This window comes from Juglans microcarpa x Juglans regia, chromosome 4D (assembly GCF_004785595.1).
Source record: "Juglans microcarpa x Juglans regia isolate MS1-56 chromosome 4D, Jm3101_v1.0, whole genome shotgun sequence".
Lineage (NCBI taxonomy): Eukaryota > Viridiplantae > Streptophyta > Magnoliopsida > Fagales > Juglandaceae > Juglans > Juglans microcarpa x Juglans regia.
Genome location: NC_054600.1, coordinates 1,657,937 through 1,675,818, shown reverse-complemented (window position 1 = coordinate 1,675,818; position 17,882 = coordinate 1,657,937). Strand labels below are relative to the sequence as shown.

General features: G+C 35.7%; 1 protein-coding gene across 3 annotated transcripts; it reads right to left on the bottom strand.

The window, feature by feature from the left end:
* Positions 1-5,696: 5,696 nt before the first annotated feature.
* Positions 5,697-17,807, bottom strand: LOC121261522 (sugar transporter ERD6-like 5). Of its 3 annotated transcripts, none has more exons than XM_041163943.1 (18): positions 17,623-17,807; positions 10,073-10,135; positions 9,383-9,472; positions 9,206-9,265; positions 8,339-8,404; positions 8,192-8,257; positions 8,035-8,110; positions 7,875-7,939; positions 7,571-7,663; positions 7,395-7,475; positions 7,231-7,315; positions 7,105-7,148; positions 6,962-7,024; positions 6,816-6,878; positions 6,677-6,721; positions 6,318-6,377; positions 6,080-6,194; positions 5,697-5,956 (listed from the first exon to the last, which is right to left on the bottom strand). In XM_041163943.1, exons 1-18 carry the CDS (start codon positions 17,767-17,769, stop codon positions 5,826-5,828), a joined length of 1,413 nt encoding a protein of 470 aa, XP_041019877.1. In that variant the 5' UTR covers positions 17,770-17,807; the 3' UTR covers positions 5,697-5,825. The 3 variants fall into 3 exon arrangements, with proteins under 3 accessions (XP_041019877.1, XP_041019879.1, XP_041019878.1); XM_041163945.1 differs by having other exon boundaries at positions 10,073-10,131; positions 17,623-17,751; XM_041163944.1 differs by lacking the exon at positions 8,339-8,404.
* Between the last annotated feature and the right edge of the window lie 75 nt (positions 17,808-17,882).

The following is a 17,882-nucleotide window of genomic DNA, read 5'->3' as shown; positions in this document are numbered from 1 at the left end:
AGGTATTGGAAAAATGATTGTCCCAAGCTAAAGAGGCACAGAAGACCCAACCCTCCATAGCCAATGTCGCCAACAGAAATGAAGATGCAGATCTTGCCTTAACAGGTTTATCATTTATTTGTCATTCTGATGAATGGATAATGGATTTCGGGTGTACCTATCACATGTGTCCCAATCGGAACTGGTTTACTGACTTCACAAAGAGTGATGAAGCAGTACTTATGGGCAACAATAATGCTTGTAAGACTCAGGGAATAGGTAGTATTCGACTGAAGCTGCATGATTGAACTATCAAGACATTGACAGAAGTTCGATACGTTCCAGAGTTGCGGAAGAATCTTATCTCACTTGGGACTCTGAATTCAAAGGGATTTAGAATCACCATAGAAGATGGAATTCTCAAGGTGATAATGAGAATTCAGGTGACAATGAAGGGCTCAAGGCGAGGAAATCTGTACTTCTTGCAAGGAAGTACTGTTAGTGAAAGAGCTTCCACAGCCTGTGAGAAGCTTGATGAGACTGATGCTGACACCACCAAGCTTTGGCACATACGTATGGGGCACGCCAGAGAAAAAACTTTGCAAACACTTGTAAAGTAAGGCTTACTCAAAGGTGCCAAAACTGATAAATTGTCTTTCTGTGAAAATTGTGTATTAGGGAAGCAGATGCGGATCAAGTTTAGAACCGCAGTCCATAGTACACAGGGAATACTTGACTATGCACACTCCGATATTTGGGGACCTACCAAGAATGCATCTTTGGGAGGTAAACATTGATTTGTAACATTTGTTGATGATTATTCTCGTCGTGTATGGGTGTACACGATGAAGCATAAAGATGAAGTTTGAAGATCTTCCTTGATTGGAAGAAGATGATCGAGAATCAAACCGGCAGGAAGATCAAGCGGCTCAGATCAGATAATGGAGGTGAGTACACTCTAGACCATTTCATGAAAGTATGCCGGAAAGAGAGAATTGTAAGACACTTCACTGTACGAAGAACACCGTAACAAAACGGTGTATGTTACTGGATGCTGGATTCAGTAAACAATTTTAGGCTGAAGCTGTGACGTATGCTTGCCACCTCATCAACCGACTACCCGCAGCTGTTAATGGCGGAAAGATACCCATTGAAATATGGAAATGTACACATGCTACTGATTATGACTCTTTACACATTTTTGGATGTCCAGCTTACTATCATGCTAAAGAAAGTAAGCTTGATCCTAGAGCTAAGAAAGCAAAATTCTTAGGCTTTAGTACTGGTGTAAAAGGGTATAGACTCTGGTGCATAGAGTCAAAGAATGTAATAATCAGTAGAGATGTTACATTCAATGAGTCTAAGATGCTCAAGTCACATGAGCATAAAGACTCCCATGAAGGCAGCCATGATAGCAAATCACCTTGTGAGTCACAGAAGGTGAAGTTTATTACGCCAAAAGAATTAGGAGTCACTAATGGAGAGCATGGACAACTTGAGGTTGATAGTCCAGTCACAATATCTCCAAGCCAACCTGAATCAATTGCAACAAACAGGCCGAGAAGAGAGACACGTTTATCGGCACGTTATGCAGACTTTGTGATGTATGCACTTCCAGCTGAAGGAGATCAGATCCCAACCACTTACAAAGAAGCCATACAGTCTAGTGAACAAATTGAATGGAAAAGTGCAATGAGCGAGGAGATGCAGTCTCTTCATAAGAACCAGACATGGGAGCTTGTGCTGTTTCCAAATGGAAATAAGACAATTGGTTATAAGTGGGTTTTCAATTAGTAAGATGATCAAGCTGCTAAAGGTAGGGTGTGATTCAAAGCTAGATTGGTAGCCGAGGGCTACGCTCAGACAGAGGGAATTGACTATAGTGAGGTATTCTCTCCTGTTGTTAAACATTCATCCATTCGGATATTGCTAACTTTGGTTGCACAATATGATCTTGAGTTAGCCCAGCTTGACTTGAAGACGGCTTTCTTACATGGTGATTTGGAGGAGGAGATTTATATGTCTCAATCGTAAGGTTTTAAAAAAGCTAGTAAAGAAAAATTGGTTTGCAATCTGAAGAAATCTCACTATGGTTTGAAGCAGTCACCTCGGCAGTGGTACAAACGTTTCGACCGCTTCATGATTGACTTGAAATACACTCGTTGCCAATACAATCACTGTGTGTATTTCAAACAACTTGCAGATGGATCTTTCATATATTTGCTTTTATATGTAGATGACATGTTGATTGCATGTAAAAGTAAGGTGGAGATAGATCGATTGAAAGCTCAATTGAGTCAAGAGTTTGAAATGAAATATCTAGGAGAAGCACGAAGAATATTGGGATGGAGATTAACAGAGATAGGGTGAAAAACACAATTCACCTTACTCAGAAGCAGTATCTGGAGAGAGTACTACAACGTTTCAACATGAACTCGAAGATGAAACTTGTAAGTACTCCAATGGCCCCATATTTCAAACTCAATGCATTGTAGTCTCCTAAAAGTGATGAAGAGCGGGACTATGTGAAAAATGTCCCATATGCAAGTGTTGTAGGAAGCTTAATGTATGCCTTGGTGTGTACATGACCTGATATCTCTCAGGCCGTCAGCTTAATCAATCGTTATATGCATAATCCTGGAAAGACACATTGGCATGCGGCTAAATGGATTCTACTGTACATTCTAGGGACAGTAAATCTTGGTTTGAAGTTTGAGAAGAGTGAAGATAGTCTAGTAACTGGGTATGTTGACTCAGACTATACTGGTGATCTTGAAAAAAGACGATCGACAACTGGATATGTGTTCACTATGGCTGGAGGACTAGTTAGTTGGTGAACTATTTTGCAGTCTACAATTGCACTATCCTCAACAGAAGCTGAATATATGGCTATGACAGAAGCCGTGAAAGAAACCATTTGGTTACAGGGATTGGTAACAAATTTGGGCTTTAAACAACAAGAGGTTACCATTTACTATGACAGTTAGAGTGCAATTCATTTGGCCAAGAATCAAGTGTATCATTCTCGAACAAAGCATATAGATGTCCGCTTTTACTTCATACGTGAAATATTAGATGAAGTGGACATTCTACTTCAGAAGATTGGCATTGAAGACAATCCAGCAGATATGTTGACAAAAGTCGTCACAGGGATCAAATTCCAACACTGTTTGGAATTGATCAATATCTCACACTGCTGAGCACCTTCGGGTGCGTTGGTGCCTTAGGGCACATTTGGTAGCGGAATTCTCTCATGGCGATATAACGAGTATTTCAAATAAGGGAGTGAAATCATTTGGAGGAAGCAACAGTTTGCAGCAGCTTAATATGGCACACATGGGTGGAGGGGGTGATTGTTAAAGATCAACCCAAGTGTGAACAATAGCTCCTCAACAGTCTTGGATAGTTGCTTCAAATATCAAGGTTGTCTCCAAATATCAAGGTTGTCTCCAAAATATCAAGTTTGTCTCTTATAACCACTTTTATTGTTTGTTTATCTCCTGAGGCCTCTCCTATAAAAGGAGATCATTTGTAAACAAAATAGTATCTGTGTGGGACATAGAAGAGGGCCATTTGTAGAGAAAGAGATAATCTTGTTGGAGTTTGTATATTTTAACAAACACTTTGAAATCTATTATTACCGCTACAGTGGACGTAGGCAAGTTATCGAATCACTTACATATTATCTTTATCTTATATTTGAGTGTAATTTTAGGAGATTTTGATACAACAGATATATGGGCCGATCCCTTTCGATCTCTTGGAAGATATATGGGGAAAACATGCACATCATGACCCACTTAATAATATTGATGAGACGTCAAAGGTCATCGTGTAATAGAGATCAAGATAAATGATGATGTTGGAGAGAGTTTGTTGAGACCAAATAGGTCGAGGTGATGGAGTAATGGTGAAAAGATTGACTTTCTGGTGGGATGCTGTTCTGATTAATGCTCTTTTAAATTTATGCCATGAAATCACGTTTATAACTTTTTTTTTTTTTTTTAAGAGTAGAAATAATTAACATGAAATAGCGAATATATTCTGAAGTTTTCGGACTTTATCAGTTGGAGTCTAATATTGAAGTACTGATCACGACAGATGCATGCACCATGAAGTAGCGTATATATTCTGAAGTTTTCAGAGTACTATCAGCAAGGTGTCTAAGCCACCAGACTATACATTTTGTTACTTGGAAAGGATAACGTCGTGGCTTTTAAGAGTGTAACCGGTTTCTCTTTTGGACAAATTTTAGATTTAAAGTATATGCTAGTTTTGTATTTTTAAGAGTTGATATTATTCTGTATTTTTTATATATATTAAATCTCTTATCTCTTATACTTATATATATATATATATATAAATATTAGTAATACACTTATAATACTATTAGTATATAGTAATACTATTGGTATGGTACTATTACTATATCATGTTAATGATAATATAGTAATTAATATATTAATGTATATTAGTATTACTAATATGTATTTATATTTAGAATATATGATCAAATAAATGTTCATGTTTAAGATTAGAATTTTATGTTATAAATTATAATATAACATTATTTCATATATAATTATAATTTATAAAAATTTTATATAATATAAATTAATTAAAAATATATAAATATGCGAACCGAGACCGGACCGATTATGATTGGTTTTTAAAATGGAAGAATGGGTCCCAGACCAGACTGGTTTTGAGCTGATTTTCTGGTTCTTCGATTTATTTTTACAGCCCTAGCTTTAATATTGCAGTAAAGTTTCATGCTTTCAAACTTACATTGGAGTACCGAGTTTTTTTATGAAGTATTGCGATAAATGCCATCTTTAGAGCATTCGCATTGGAGGATGCAAATGCAAATAATTTAAAGTTTTTGGCTAATAGAGCTAAAAAATAAGTTGTATTGGATTAGGCAAGTTTAAAATAAGATGGCTTTTAACTACAATAAACTATGTCCTTCGGTCATATTTGATTATAACTGTAGCTCTACCAAAACGAATAAAAATTTATTTCTTCCTCCCGCGTGAACTATGTCTCTATTTTCCCCTCGTGTCTTTTCTCTTATGCTAGGGTTTCATTTTCGTGCCTTTTCTCTAATTCGTTGAAGTCCTCATGTCTTTTCTCTCCCGTCCTTCGCACGAAAAATGAGAAAAACCTTTGTCTGAGTTCTAGATAGACCTTCATTGCAACAACAACAGTCCTTTGTTTGGTCAGTGTCCCATGGCTATGCTCTTTTGTAAAAATTAGAACTTTTGTTTTCTTTGACAGTATTAACTCAAGATTTACATGTATTTATTGACTTTTTATTTTTTATTTTCATTTTGGTTTCTGTCTCAAAACAAATCTGAGATGCACATGAAAAAACCAATTAGAGAGTGCAGAGACTTGGATTAATATTTCTATGAGAGATGACCTTTAGGACATTAATTTACCACCTTGACAATTAGTACCTTTTTAATTCTTAAGAAGGCAGACTTATGCCAAAATAAATATGTTGTAACGGATTTTTAGTATATTTTTCATTTGAAAAAGCATTAAATTAACGTACCTGCATTCTGCAGATTATTGTTAAATGATTGATTCACCAGCATTAACAAGTGATAAATCCGCAAGTTTCGTTACCAATGAAGTTTGTACAGACAGTTTAATTATGAATTAGCAAAGACGAGAAGAATTGTCGTCTCAACAAGTTTCATAAATACGCAATAATGGAAATATGATTACTCAAACAATTATTTTTACAGTACTTATGACTTGATATTCTTAAAGTTTAATCGATCTAACAACATATTTTTTAAATGTATCAGGAAAAAACATTCCCTAGTATTTCTTGGACTTCATGATCTTATTGCAGAACTGGTAATTGATGCTTGTACTTCTTCCAGAGCTCGCCCTTTGGTCTCTGGAACCAGTTTTGCCACGAATACAACACTCAAACCACTGATCCCAGAGAATATGAGAAATGTTCCTGATATAGCATGGCCAAAACATGCATGTATGTATAATTGCAGAAGATGATCAAGCAAGAAACAGCAAACAAAAAAGAAGCAGTTCACCAACTAGAAGTGGAAGTGTCTATAGAAACAGTCACCTGCTGCACTCCATTCCATCATAAAATTGAATGCGTATAAAACAATCCAAGAGCTGGACCAGTTCACTAAAGTCACAAGGCTTCCACCCATACCCTTAACGTTTATAGGGAATATCTGGATTAATGTAAAGTCATCCTTGTATTAAAGCCATATGATTCTTAAGCTTTGAGCTTCTTAGTAATCATTCTAGCCATTGAAAGGTTGGTAAAAGGGTTCAAAGTTCAATAACATACATACCTCAGACATTATAACCCATGGTAATCCAGCCATGCCTATTGAGTAAGCCACACTATACCCCTGCGTGGATTATTGGCTAGTCGATCACTTTCATCTCAATTTGATATGTGAATATGCAAAAACCTTATTCCAGAACTGAAAGTATAAAAGAACAACAAACACCTCCCTTGTTCCTTTGAGGATTTGAAAGAAAAAGAAACTTCGGAAAGTGCAAAGTTGGTCATGTTAGTAATTGAAAATCAATAGGTGATTAGAAGGCTAAAGGAGACATGAGAAATTAAATCTAGAAAACTCCTTTATATATATATATATAACTTTAGAAGAGGGAAAAAAATAATCTTTCTGGTATATTAGGTTACCAGGATCCCAATCAGCACCAAGATGCCCTCTAACCAGTAGATGCCCTGCCCATAATTAAAGAACTTAAATATGATCAATCATATACGTGAAGAATATAACCACAAACACAGAAGCTTTGGACTTGGTTTTGATATCAACCTGAATATAGCCAAATGACAAGCCTACAAGAAGGCAACTCAAGCACATTCCAGCAGCAGAGACCTGCAACAATTGGTTCACTTCACTGTTATTAACTTACTGATGATTTACACCATGGCGTTATAGCTGAATTTCGCCATCCTCACCATAAGAAGTGGTCTTCTTCCGGATTTATCTGTCAAGATTACACCCACAACAGCAGATGGAATCTGTAAAAGAAGGTTTAGATATTTGGGAGATGTATCAAGCGGAATCCTACATCCACTCACATATATAATGAGCGAAGTACCTGGATGATAGCCATTGATATGGTCCCAATGCTACTTGAAAAACCTTCCATGAATCAAAATTCTCAATGATCGTTTTTCCATTTTTCAATGGTTAATGAAAACAATCCTTAAAGCTACTACCTTACCAGCATCTACGAATATAGAGCTTGCATAAGCTGCAATTGCATTAGCTCCTCCAAATTGTTGCAGTAACATCAAACCGGGTCCAACCTAAACCAATTTAAATAAGATACAACAAACGATTGGACAATCTATGAAAAGTGAAGGAGCCACAATGGGTGAGGCTTACAATGAGAGCATGGACATATTTCAGCTGGAACAATTCCATAATTTTTGTTTCTTGTTGCCGTTGAAAGGTTTCTGTAAAGTCCTGCGAAATGGAATGACTGGTAAGAAAATTATATTCCTCCGCTGCAGTTTTTCAAAGAGATACCGTGTGCAAGAAACAAAAAATCCCAAGGTTACTCTGATATCAGCTGCTTCTTGAGAGATATCAGCATTCTTCCCCCTAAGATGCTGCAGAGTATCTTCAAGCTCTTGCTCTTTACCAATTTTTGCCTGCAAAGCAGTTGTACTCATCGTTTCAGCATCCAAATCAATGTTTTCTTTTTCTTTCCAGAAAAACAAAAAATCAGAAGCAAAAATTATGTTGGCATACTTGAATAAGCCAACATAAACATATCAAAGCATACATTGCATTCTTTTTCATCCTACAACCAAACACCATGGTCCATACATAAAACTTTTAAAACAAAGTATGTGTACTCACCAACCATCTAGGAGACTCTGGAACAAAGAATAAACCTATAATTTGTACCAGACAAGGAGTAGCAGCTGAAAATAAAACAAATTTGGATAGAAATTTATTCTTCTAGAAGAACTCATCTTGAAATTAAATTTACACATAGAAGGGGCAATAAACAGGGTACCAATTAAAGCCAAGGTGCGCCAGGTAACGACATTTCCAGTGAAATACATCAGTGAAAGGCCGCAACACATCATCAGCTGCATACTTGACGAGATGTAAATACAAGAACAACGAGTTGGTTGTTCAATTTAAAGCTACAATGAATGAGCTATATATACCTGATTAGATGATGTAAATTGTCCCCTAATATCCTTAGGTGTTATTTCTGCAATATATACAGGTACCTGTATGGTTATAAGCATTTAATCATATATAATGTCTTTCAAAATGGGTAAACCAATTATAAATGTCAGCTTAAAAATTACCACATAGCTAATAATCCCAACGCCAATACCAAGTGATAGTCTTCCGAGATCCAAGCACCAAGCATTCTATATAAAGCATTAATCATTGTTATTGCCCAGGAGAGAAAACATTATCACTAATTTACTTCACTTGACTGATTTTCTCACTCGCCTGCCCCTTCATCAACATGAAATAAAATAATCAACATAGGTATTGTTGGTTGATCTTGGGCTCTCTCAACCTCAAAAGCTAGCTCAAGAGTTGAGACTTTCCCTCACACTTATAAACTGACCATTAGCCCCTTTCACAATTGATGTGGAACAACCCCAACAATCTCCCCCTCACACATCAGGCCCTGGATTGGAGTAGTGACAACCCATTTCTCCCGCAGATTGTTGAGCCTGAGACTATTGGTAAACTTGGGCTTTGTACCAGTGTTAGGTGATTTTAGGCCTCTCTCAATCTTAAAAGCAAGCTCAAGAGGTGAGGTTTTTCCTCACACTTATAAACTGACCACCAGCCCATTCCACAAATATCTATGTGGGACAACCCCAACAGGTATCTTCGGGAGGCTTTTCTAATATCCTACTTCTGAAAATTGTTCGAGTTAGTGAGGAAATAGCCATATAACTGAAAAAGAAAAATTGAGATTAGATATTATTTCATGGACAGAGACATCCCTTCTAAAACTTAGGTGGAAATCAGAATTCTCTCTCTCTCTCTTCAGAGCTGGAAACCAGAACGCATTCCATGCATAGTTGCTTCCATAACACCCTAATCTCCAATTGTAAAGAGGAAATGTAAAGACAAGATGGTTTGATAGCATTGGTTCTTATTGGCAGTCAAATGCAGCATGATTTAAGGGAAGGAAAGAAGGGGAAAAAAACCTTCGCAAATGCTATAGCAAGCCAACCTGCAAGGTTGAATATTTCAGAGAACCACATTGCCTGCATTATGATATCAACAAGAAATAAAGGGAATCAAATATACTAAGCTTTTGATTTTTATATAAAAATTTAGAGTAAGGTGGCTTGAGCTACGAGGTGATGACAAAGTAAACTTACACCTCTCCTCCCAATAATATCCGCCATCTTTCCGCTCAGTAATGCACCTATCACTCCTCCAATGGTTATCATAGAACCAAAGAGTGAAAACTGCAAAAGGCAGACACAACGAAACAAGATTTCATTCCACTAACGTTCAGTCAAAAGAAAAGGCTCAGTACTAATATAGATAATTATATATATAAGACACTTCATTCAAGGTGTAAAATCCAAATAAAATTCAAAAAATAGTTGCGAGGAACAAAAACATTTATCCGGACCTCATGGCAACACTAATCTTCATTGCTCATATGATGCCTGTGTGTGTGTGTGTGTATGTGTGTGTGTGTGTGTATATATATATATAGAGAGAGAGAGAGAGAGAGAGAGAGAGAGATTATTTTGTTGACCTCTATGATGTAGAAAGTCTTAAGTCTTACGTGACTTTAGACACGTACGTGTACTGGTGCATGAATATTCTCGTTATATTTTTTTATTGCAATGGACGTAATTAATAATCAATTTTAGAAATGATCTTGAAAACTCAAGAATGTTGTACGTTGATAATATTTTAGACCCACGAGGAAATTTTTAAAAACTGATCAAATGCTGAGACTAATGTATTAATTAGCAATATCTTCCCCAATATGATACATAAATATAAGAATTAAAATTTAATTAAAAACAAAGTGACCAAGTTGTTGTACTTACTTCTGCCACAGAGAGGTCCAAATCTTCCACAAGTCCGGTTTCGGTAGATGATGAATATCCTGACTTCAAAATAAATAGCCAATTAATTTGTATTGCCCGGCCAGTACTACTACTCAGTACTAACTCATGATCTGTAATCAGTAAACTTGATACAAATTATATTATTCTGCATGGGGTACTGAGGTTTTAACTTCTGTTACGATCGAGCTTCACCCTCTCATTCTTTTAATTTCGTTTTATTAATTTTCAAGAAAAATGACCCAAAACAATAATAAAGAAAACAGTAGTAATCAAATGACTGCTGGTTTTTTTTCCTGGTCTTTTCCTCTTTTCTGAAATATATAAAGGCTAATGGGTTAGGATCGAGCAGCATGAGAGAGAAATGGTTATTGATCAAGATCATGGTATTTGTGTGTATATATTATAAATATGTGTGTGTAAATGTATATACAGTAAATGATCATGGTACTTACAGCGCAGCCATTGCTGAGAGAACCGCAGAGGGCGACCATGGTGCTGAGCACAACAACACTAGGTGTGGTTGAGGCACCTTTACTACTGCTTGGAGGCAGCTCGTCGCCAATTTCTGCATTATTGGACCTTGTTAACAGTCCTTCTTCCATTACTTTCTCTCCGATCCCTTTCGATCTCTTGGAAGATATACGGGGAAAACATGCACATGACCAATTTATATATAATATTGGTGAGACGTCAAAGGTCATCCACGTGGAATAGAGATCAAGATAAATGATGATGTTGGAGAGAGTTTGTTGAGACCAAACCGGTCGAGGTGATGGAGTAATAGTATTGACTTTCTGGTGGGATGCTGTTCTGATTAATATTGCTCTTTTAAATTTATGCCATGAAATCACATTTATAACTCTTTCTTCTTCTTCTTTTTTTTTTTTTTTTTTTTTTTAAGTTTAGAAATATTTAACAAGAAATAGCGAATATATTCTGAAGTTTTCCGACTTTATCATATAGAGTATCTCAAGTATGCTTGGCAAGTAAGAGTATCTCAAGTACTCTCATCACTATTCTTTACTTTATTATTACTTTTCACATATTTTTTTACTATTTATTACTTTTCGCATACTTTTTACTACTATTCAATATTTTATTATTACTTTTTCATTACTTTTTCACTACTATTCACAAACATTTTTGTACTTCTCAAGTATTCTTATTACCCAAACCAAGTCAGATTGAAGTACTGATCACGACAGATACCAAACTTTAAGATTTGTTAGTTGGAAAGGATAACGTCGTGGCTTTTAGGGATGGTTTGATCCCGTTTTGGACAAATTTTAAGATTAAATTGATATACATCGATTTTACATTTTTAAGAACCGATACCATACCAATTATCCTTTTAAACCGGTATTTTCAATATATATTAAATCTTTAATCTCTTATATATATATATATATATTAATATATATATATATAAATATTAGTAATACACTAATACTACTAGCTAGTATATAGTAATACTATTGGCATAGTACGATATTTACCATGTGTTAGTAATAATATAGTAATTAATATACTAATGTATAATTTAATATAACATTATTTCATATATAATTATAATTTATAAAAATATTATATAATATAAATTAATTAAAAATATATAAATATGCGAACTGAGACCGGACCGATTATGACCAGTTTTTAAAATGGAGGAACCGGTCCCGACCGAACCAACTGGTCCAAGCCGATTTTCTAGTTCTCCGATTTATTTTTACAACCCTAGCTTTAATATTGCAGTAAAGTTTCATGCTTTCAAACTTACATTAGAGTACCGAGTTTTTTATGAAGTACCGCGATAAATGCCATCTCTAGAGCATTCGCATTGGAGGATGCAAATGCAAATAATTTAAGGTGTTTGGCTAATAGAGCTAAAAAAATAGGTTGTATTGGATTATGCAAGTTTAAGATAAGGTGACTTTTAATTACAGTAAACTACGTCCTTTGGTCATATTTGATTGTAATTGTAGCTCGACCAAAATGAATAAAAAATTATTTCATCCTCCAGAAACAATCTCTTTCTTCCCTCAATTTTTCCTTTATGTTTATCAAACTCCTTTTTTTCCCTCGGTTTCTTCCTCCCGAATGAACTATCTCTTCGTTTTCCCCTCGTGCCTTTTCTCTTCTGCTAGGGTGTCATTTTCGTGCCTTTTCTCTCCTTCGTTGAAGTCTTCATATCTTTTCTCTCCCGTCCTTCACACAAAAAATGAGAAAACCTTTGTCTGAGTTCTAAACAAACCTTCATCGCAACAACAACAGTCCTTTGTTGGGTCAGTCTCCCATGGCTCTGCTCTTTTGTAAAAATTAGAACTTTTGTTTTCTTTGACAGTTTTAACTCAAGATTTACATGTATTTATTGAATTTTTATTTTTTATTTTCATTTAAGTTTCTGTCTCAAACGTTTTCGCAAAGGATCTAGGATTGAGTAATTTTCTCATTTTCATTTGTGAAAATAATGTTTCTCTATAGTATGAGATAATTCCTTGTTCATACCAATCTTCCACCTTTGCCAGTTTCTTACTTCTCTCTGCCACACCTCCTCTCCTCGACTTTTGTAAGCATTTCTCTTTTGTTGTATTTTTGTTCTTTGACATGTTGTAGTGTTGGGAATCCTAGACTGCATGGGTTTGTTATTTATTTATTTTTTTTGTAGTTTTTTTTTTCTAAGTCGAGGGCTTTACGATCCGACTGTAATGGATGCATGTATTTGCTGTGGAACTTGTCTGTTTGACTTGATGTTGGTTCCTTTACCTTGATCTCTGGAGATAAACTGTATAATTATCATACCCTTTTGTTGGATTGTCTTCTTCTGATCAATTTTGATTCCAAGCACAAATTTATTTGTGATATCACATAGTTTTTCATAATTTTTTTGTCCTAATATCTCAAAATGTTGTTTGAAAAAAAAATATTTAGTCATGAACTCTGTAGAATTTTAAATGATCTAGAGTTTTATGTTCGCCTTACTAGTATAATGCGCTGCATATGAGCTACAAGGAGGGTGACTATTTTGTGGATTGACGTCATATTGATTCCAATTAAGCTTGTTGAAAGCATGGCTCTCTTTGAAAGCCAGATTGTATTTGTGAAAAATAAACCAATCTGAATTTTGATATTCTTTTCGTTCTTATGTTTCTAGAATAGAGCTATTAAACTTGTTGAAAGAATGACTCTCTCTGGGGCTTGTCACGATAGAGGGGAGGTGAGGATCCATGAAAGTTTGGATGAGCTTAACAATGATTTCTATAGTTTGATGAGTTTGGTACTTAGTTTAACGGCCTGATCACGCAAAATACAACCTGGTCTGTCTCATATTTGATTGCACTTCCCTAATCTATAAAAAAATTAAATTGCTCAATATTGAATTGAATCAATCATTTAAAGTGGATTTGCATGGTTAAAATGCAATGCATACTGAGGTCCTTGGAAAATCATCTAGGTAGTCCTAATTGTTTAATTTTATTTTTAACCTTTATATAATTCTCTATTATTGAGTTTATAAAGATAGTACTAATGAGTTTCCATTACATGCATCATCTGAAAAAGTAATTCAAATGCAGAGCAGTGAATTTGATGTAGAAATCTCAAGAGGGGCATAGATTCTTGATCAGAAACTACCTGATGAGGCTCAACCACAAGAGGTTCATAAGAGCTGTGAATTTGATGCCTGTGTGTGTGCGCGTATATATATATATATATATATATAGAGTGAGAGAGAGAGAGAGAGAGAGAGATATTATTTTGTAGACCTCTATGATGTAGAAAGTCTTACGTGACTTTAAACACGTACGTGTACTGATGCATGAATATTCTCGTTATATTTTTTTATTGCAATGGACGTAATTAATAATCAATTTAAGAAATGATCTTGAAAACTCAAGAATGTTGTACGTTGATAATATTTTAGACCCATGAGGAAATTTTTAAAAAAGGATCAAATGCTGAGACTTATAATGTTTAATTAGCAATATCTTCCCCATTATGATACATAAATATATATAAGAATTAAAATTTAATTAAAAACAAAGTGACGAAGTGTAACGCCCCGGTCTCCCACGAGTAGGAGAGTTACTTCCTAACATTTAAACTCACCTTTCAACAATATAAAAATAGACTCCAAATTTCCAATATCATATAGAAAATTTAATTCAATCTAATTTTCTCAATATAACCAATTTTTCAAAATGCCAAGTCATCATAACACATTAAATTTTTTTAATAAAAATCGACAATACTCACAAAAACTTCCTACGCTTAAACCACTATACTTAAATCATCTCACCCAATGCCTCATAATCTTGATTCTCAGCTGAACTATCAAAATATCTGAAAAAAATTGTGGAGATAAGGGGTAAGTTATCAATAACTCAATAAGCAGAGAGCATATACTAGTATGTAAACACGAGCATTTATAAAGTTCAGTATACAGAACAAAATATTTACTTTCAGAATGCATAAACAAAACTTGGTACAAAATATCAGAGAGAAATTTTCAGAAAGACAACTTATTCCCAAAAAGAAAATATATTGGCATATCCAAACTGAAACATTATATTCATATCATCTCATAGCATCACATCAGGATGAATACCATATTTAACCCTCGTGGTAGGGTTATAAACCACCATTATACCCGTGGCTGTGCCGTATACTATGTTTAACCCCCGTGATAGGATTATAAACCACTATTATACCCGTGGCTGGGCCTTATACCATTTTTCACCCCCGTTGTAGGGTTATAAATCACCATTATACCCGTGGCTGGGCTTTAACAGAAACAGAACGGAACATCATCGGAATCAGATCACATTCAGATACAGAATCAAAACTTCATGCCAAAGTTTTCAAATGACACATCATATCAAAACAAAATACTGAATAGCTTCAGATCATTTCACATGTTCGAAATAAACAGTGACCAAAACATTTTCATTTATTCATAGCAAAAACTTTTAGATTTTTATATTCGCTCTTTTTGTATAGTTCAAAAACAGAATGCACAAAATTAGCTCATGTTTATACCAGTCATGACAGAAAATACTTTCTTTTATATAGAATTTATGCATATGCAGAACAAACATCTAAGGTCATTTTTAGATTTCTTTTCAAAAATAAACATGCATATTTTCAAAGTCAACCTCATTTCATTTCTTTTATGCAAAACTAACATATGAACCCCGCTTACTTGGACTTCTTAGCTTTCCAGAAATTCTCCATAACAGTACTGAACCACTGTCAATCGTCAGCTATAAAATTTCATGTAACTTAAATGAATCTCCAATGAACAGACAATCTCATATTACACCTAAAGTACCTATTTTAATTCTTCAAAAACCTAAAATTTCCCTTAATTCCAAAATACCATCACTTCCCTAAGTCCTCAATATCCACATACCTATTAAACTCAGAATATTTCTAAAATTGCATAATAATATTAATAATAAATACCGTTATGCCATAAAATACATTTCTAGTTTAAAGACTCAATAAAACAAAACTGATTAAAGTAGGAGAGCAAATATTTCATTTAATAAAGGAGACTAATTAGTTTCTCTTTAAAGGGTTCAAAATAAAAACCTTGCACTACTATGTACTTCGAAAATATATATATATTAATACTAATAATATATTTCAAATATTTATTTAATCTATATTTAAAAATAAACTCATAAAAAGTGAGTTTAATATATAAAACTAAAACATGATCAACTTATAATTACTCTGTTAAAAGCATCAATGTACTGACTTATTGCTATAAATCCATATGTCTACGTCCAAATAAAAATATAACATGCACGTAATATAAAACTCATGATTTCAATCCGAATATACATAATCAATTCATTAAAATATAAATCCATTAACCTAAACATCCGAAATAATAAATTTGGAGACCTCATACTAAGGGGCAAAATGGTAATAGTACATCTCATCTATTAGGTTAATTGAGACACAAAAATTTCTTTTTTAAGTAACTACCACAAAACAGAGGACCAAGTGCTGCAGCAGCACTTACCCATGGAAAACTAAGAGGTAGCGGCACCGTGGGGAAAGAGGTCGAGGCGGAGTTGGGTTGCTGCGGGAGGTGGCTGTCCTGACAGCGGCGCACTGATAGAAAGAGAGCGAGATGAGAGAGAGAGAGAGAGAGAGAGAGAGAGATCAACCGTGAGGGAGAGAGGAACAGAGAGAAAAGTGCGGCAGATAAGGGTTGGTGGGGAGGCTTCTAGTGTCGCTTCCTGCTGTTGATTCCGGTGAGGTGGTGCAACTGGGTGGCTCAATGGCTGAGGCGAGGAGTGAGGGTGGCTTGGCGGCTCACGGTGGGCAAAACAATCACTATGTTTCGGTGTATAAAAACAAAGCGCTTCACGTCCAAGCTTAACGGTGGCTAGTCATGGAGGTGCAGGTCAGCGTGGTGGCGGTTCTTGATGTTTCACGGTGACTTTATGGCTGGGGATAACTACGACACCAATGTTGCACCTGTGTTCGTTGGAGATCAGGACCCGAAGGCACTGGTTGTGAAATCGTGCTTCTCCTTGGCATGACCTCGGCTGGGCTGCATTCACACAGTGGCTAAGGGTGATGCCATGCATGGGTTGAGGCCGTGGGTGGAGGGGAGCTCGTGAGGGTGCAATTTACGGTGCTTTCTGGGCGTGCACGTTGGGCAGAGTGGTTCCGTATGGTGGTTGCTGCTGGTGTGGATTTACGGAGGTAAGGGGTGGACGCACAGTGCATGGGTTTCTCTCGATCTCTAAACATGTGAGTAGTGACCTGCGGTTTTGGGTTGGCGTGGAGGGGGAGGTTGCAGTACAAAACAACATGATCTGCCAGTGGGGAGGTCGTGTGGCGTGGGTGGTTGTGAAACTGAAACCCTAGGTTTGATGAGGGAAGAAAAGAAAGAAAAAAAAAAATACCTGGTTTAAAAACATAATAATAAATATAAAAAAGTAAGAAGGAATGAAAACTCTAAAATGTAAGCTTAGCGGTTGAAAATGGATACGATCGTGGGCTTGAATTTCAGGGCTTGGGTATTACACGAAGACGTTGTTGTACTTACTTCTGCCACATAGAGGTCCAAATCTTCCACAAGTCCGGATTCGGTAGATGATGAATATCCTGACTTCAAAATAAATAGCCAATTAATTTGTATTGTTCAGCCAGTACTACTCAGTACTAACTCATGATCGGTACTAATAAGTAAACTTGATACAAATTATATTATTCTGCATGGGGTACTGAGGTTTTAACTTCTGTTACGATCGAGCTTCACCCTCTCATTCTTTTAATTTCTTTTTATTAATTTTCAAGAAAAATGACCCAAAACAATAATAAAGAAAACAGTAGTAATCAAATGACTGCTAGTTTTTTTTCCTGGTCTTTTCCTCTTTTCTGAAATATAGAGGCTAATGGGTTAGGATCGAGCGGTATGAGAGAGAAATGGTTGTCGATCAAGATCATGGTATTAATTGTGTGTATATATTATAAATATGTGTGTAAATGTATATATAAATGATGGTACTTACAGCGCAGCCAGTGCAGAGAGAACCGCAGAGGGCGACCATGGTGCTGAGCACAACAACAGGTGTGGCAGAGGCACCTTTACTACTGCTTGGCGGCAGCTCGTCGCCGACTTCTGCATTATTGGACCTTGGTAACAGTCCTTCTTCCATTACTTTCTCTCCGATCCCTTTCGATCTCTTGGAAGTTATATGGGGCCGATCTCTTTCGATCTCTTGGAAGATATATCGGGAAGAAATATTCTATCCAACCTCCCCACTATAGC

Coding starts and splice junctions, on each gene's coding strand:
- LOC121261522 (XM_041163943.1), bottom strand. CDS start 17,769: ATGGAAGAAGGACTGTTACCAAGGTCCAATAATGCAGAAGTCGGCGAC. Junction 6,195..6,317: donor CATGGGTTATAATGTCTGAG/GTATGTATGTTA, acceptor ACATTAATCCAG/ATATTCCCTATAAACGTTAA. Junction 5,957..6,079: donor GATGGAATGGAGTGCAGCAG/GTGACTGTTTCT, acceptor ATGCTATATCAG/GAACATTTCTCATATTCTCT.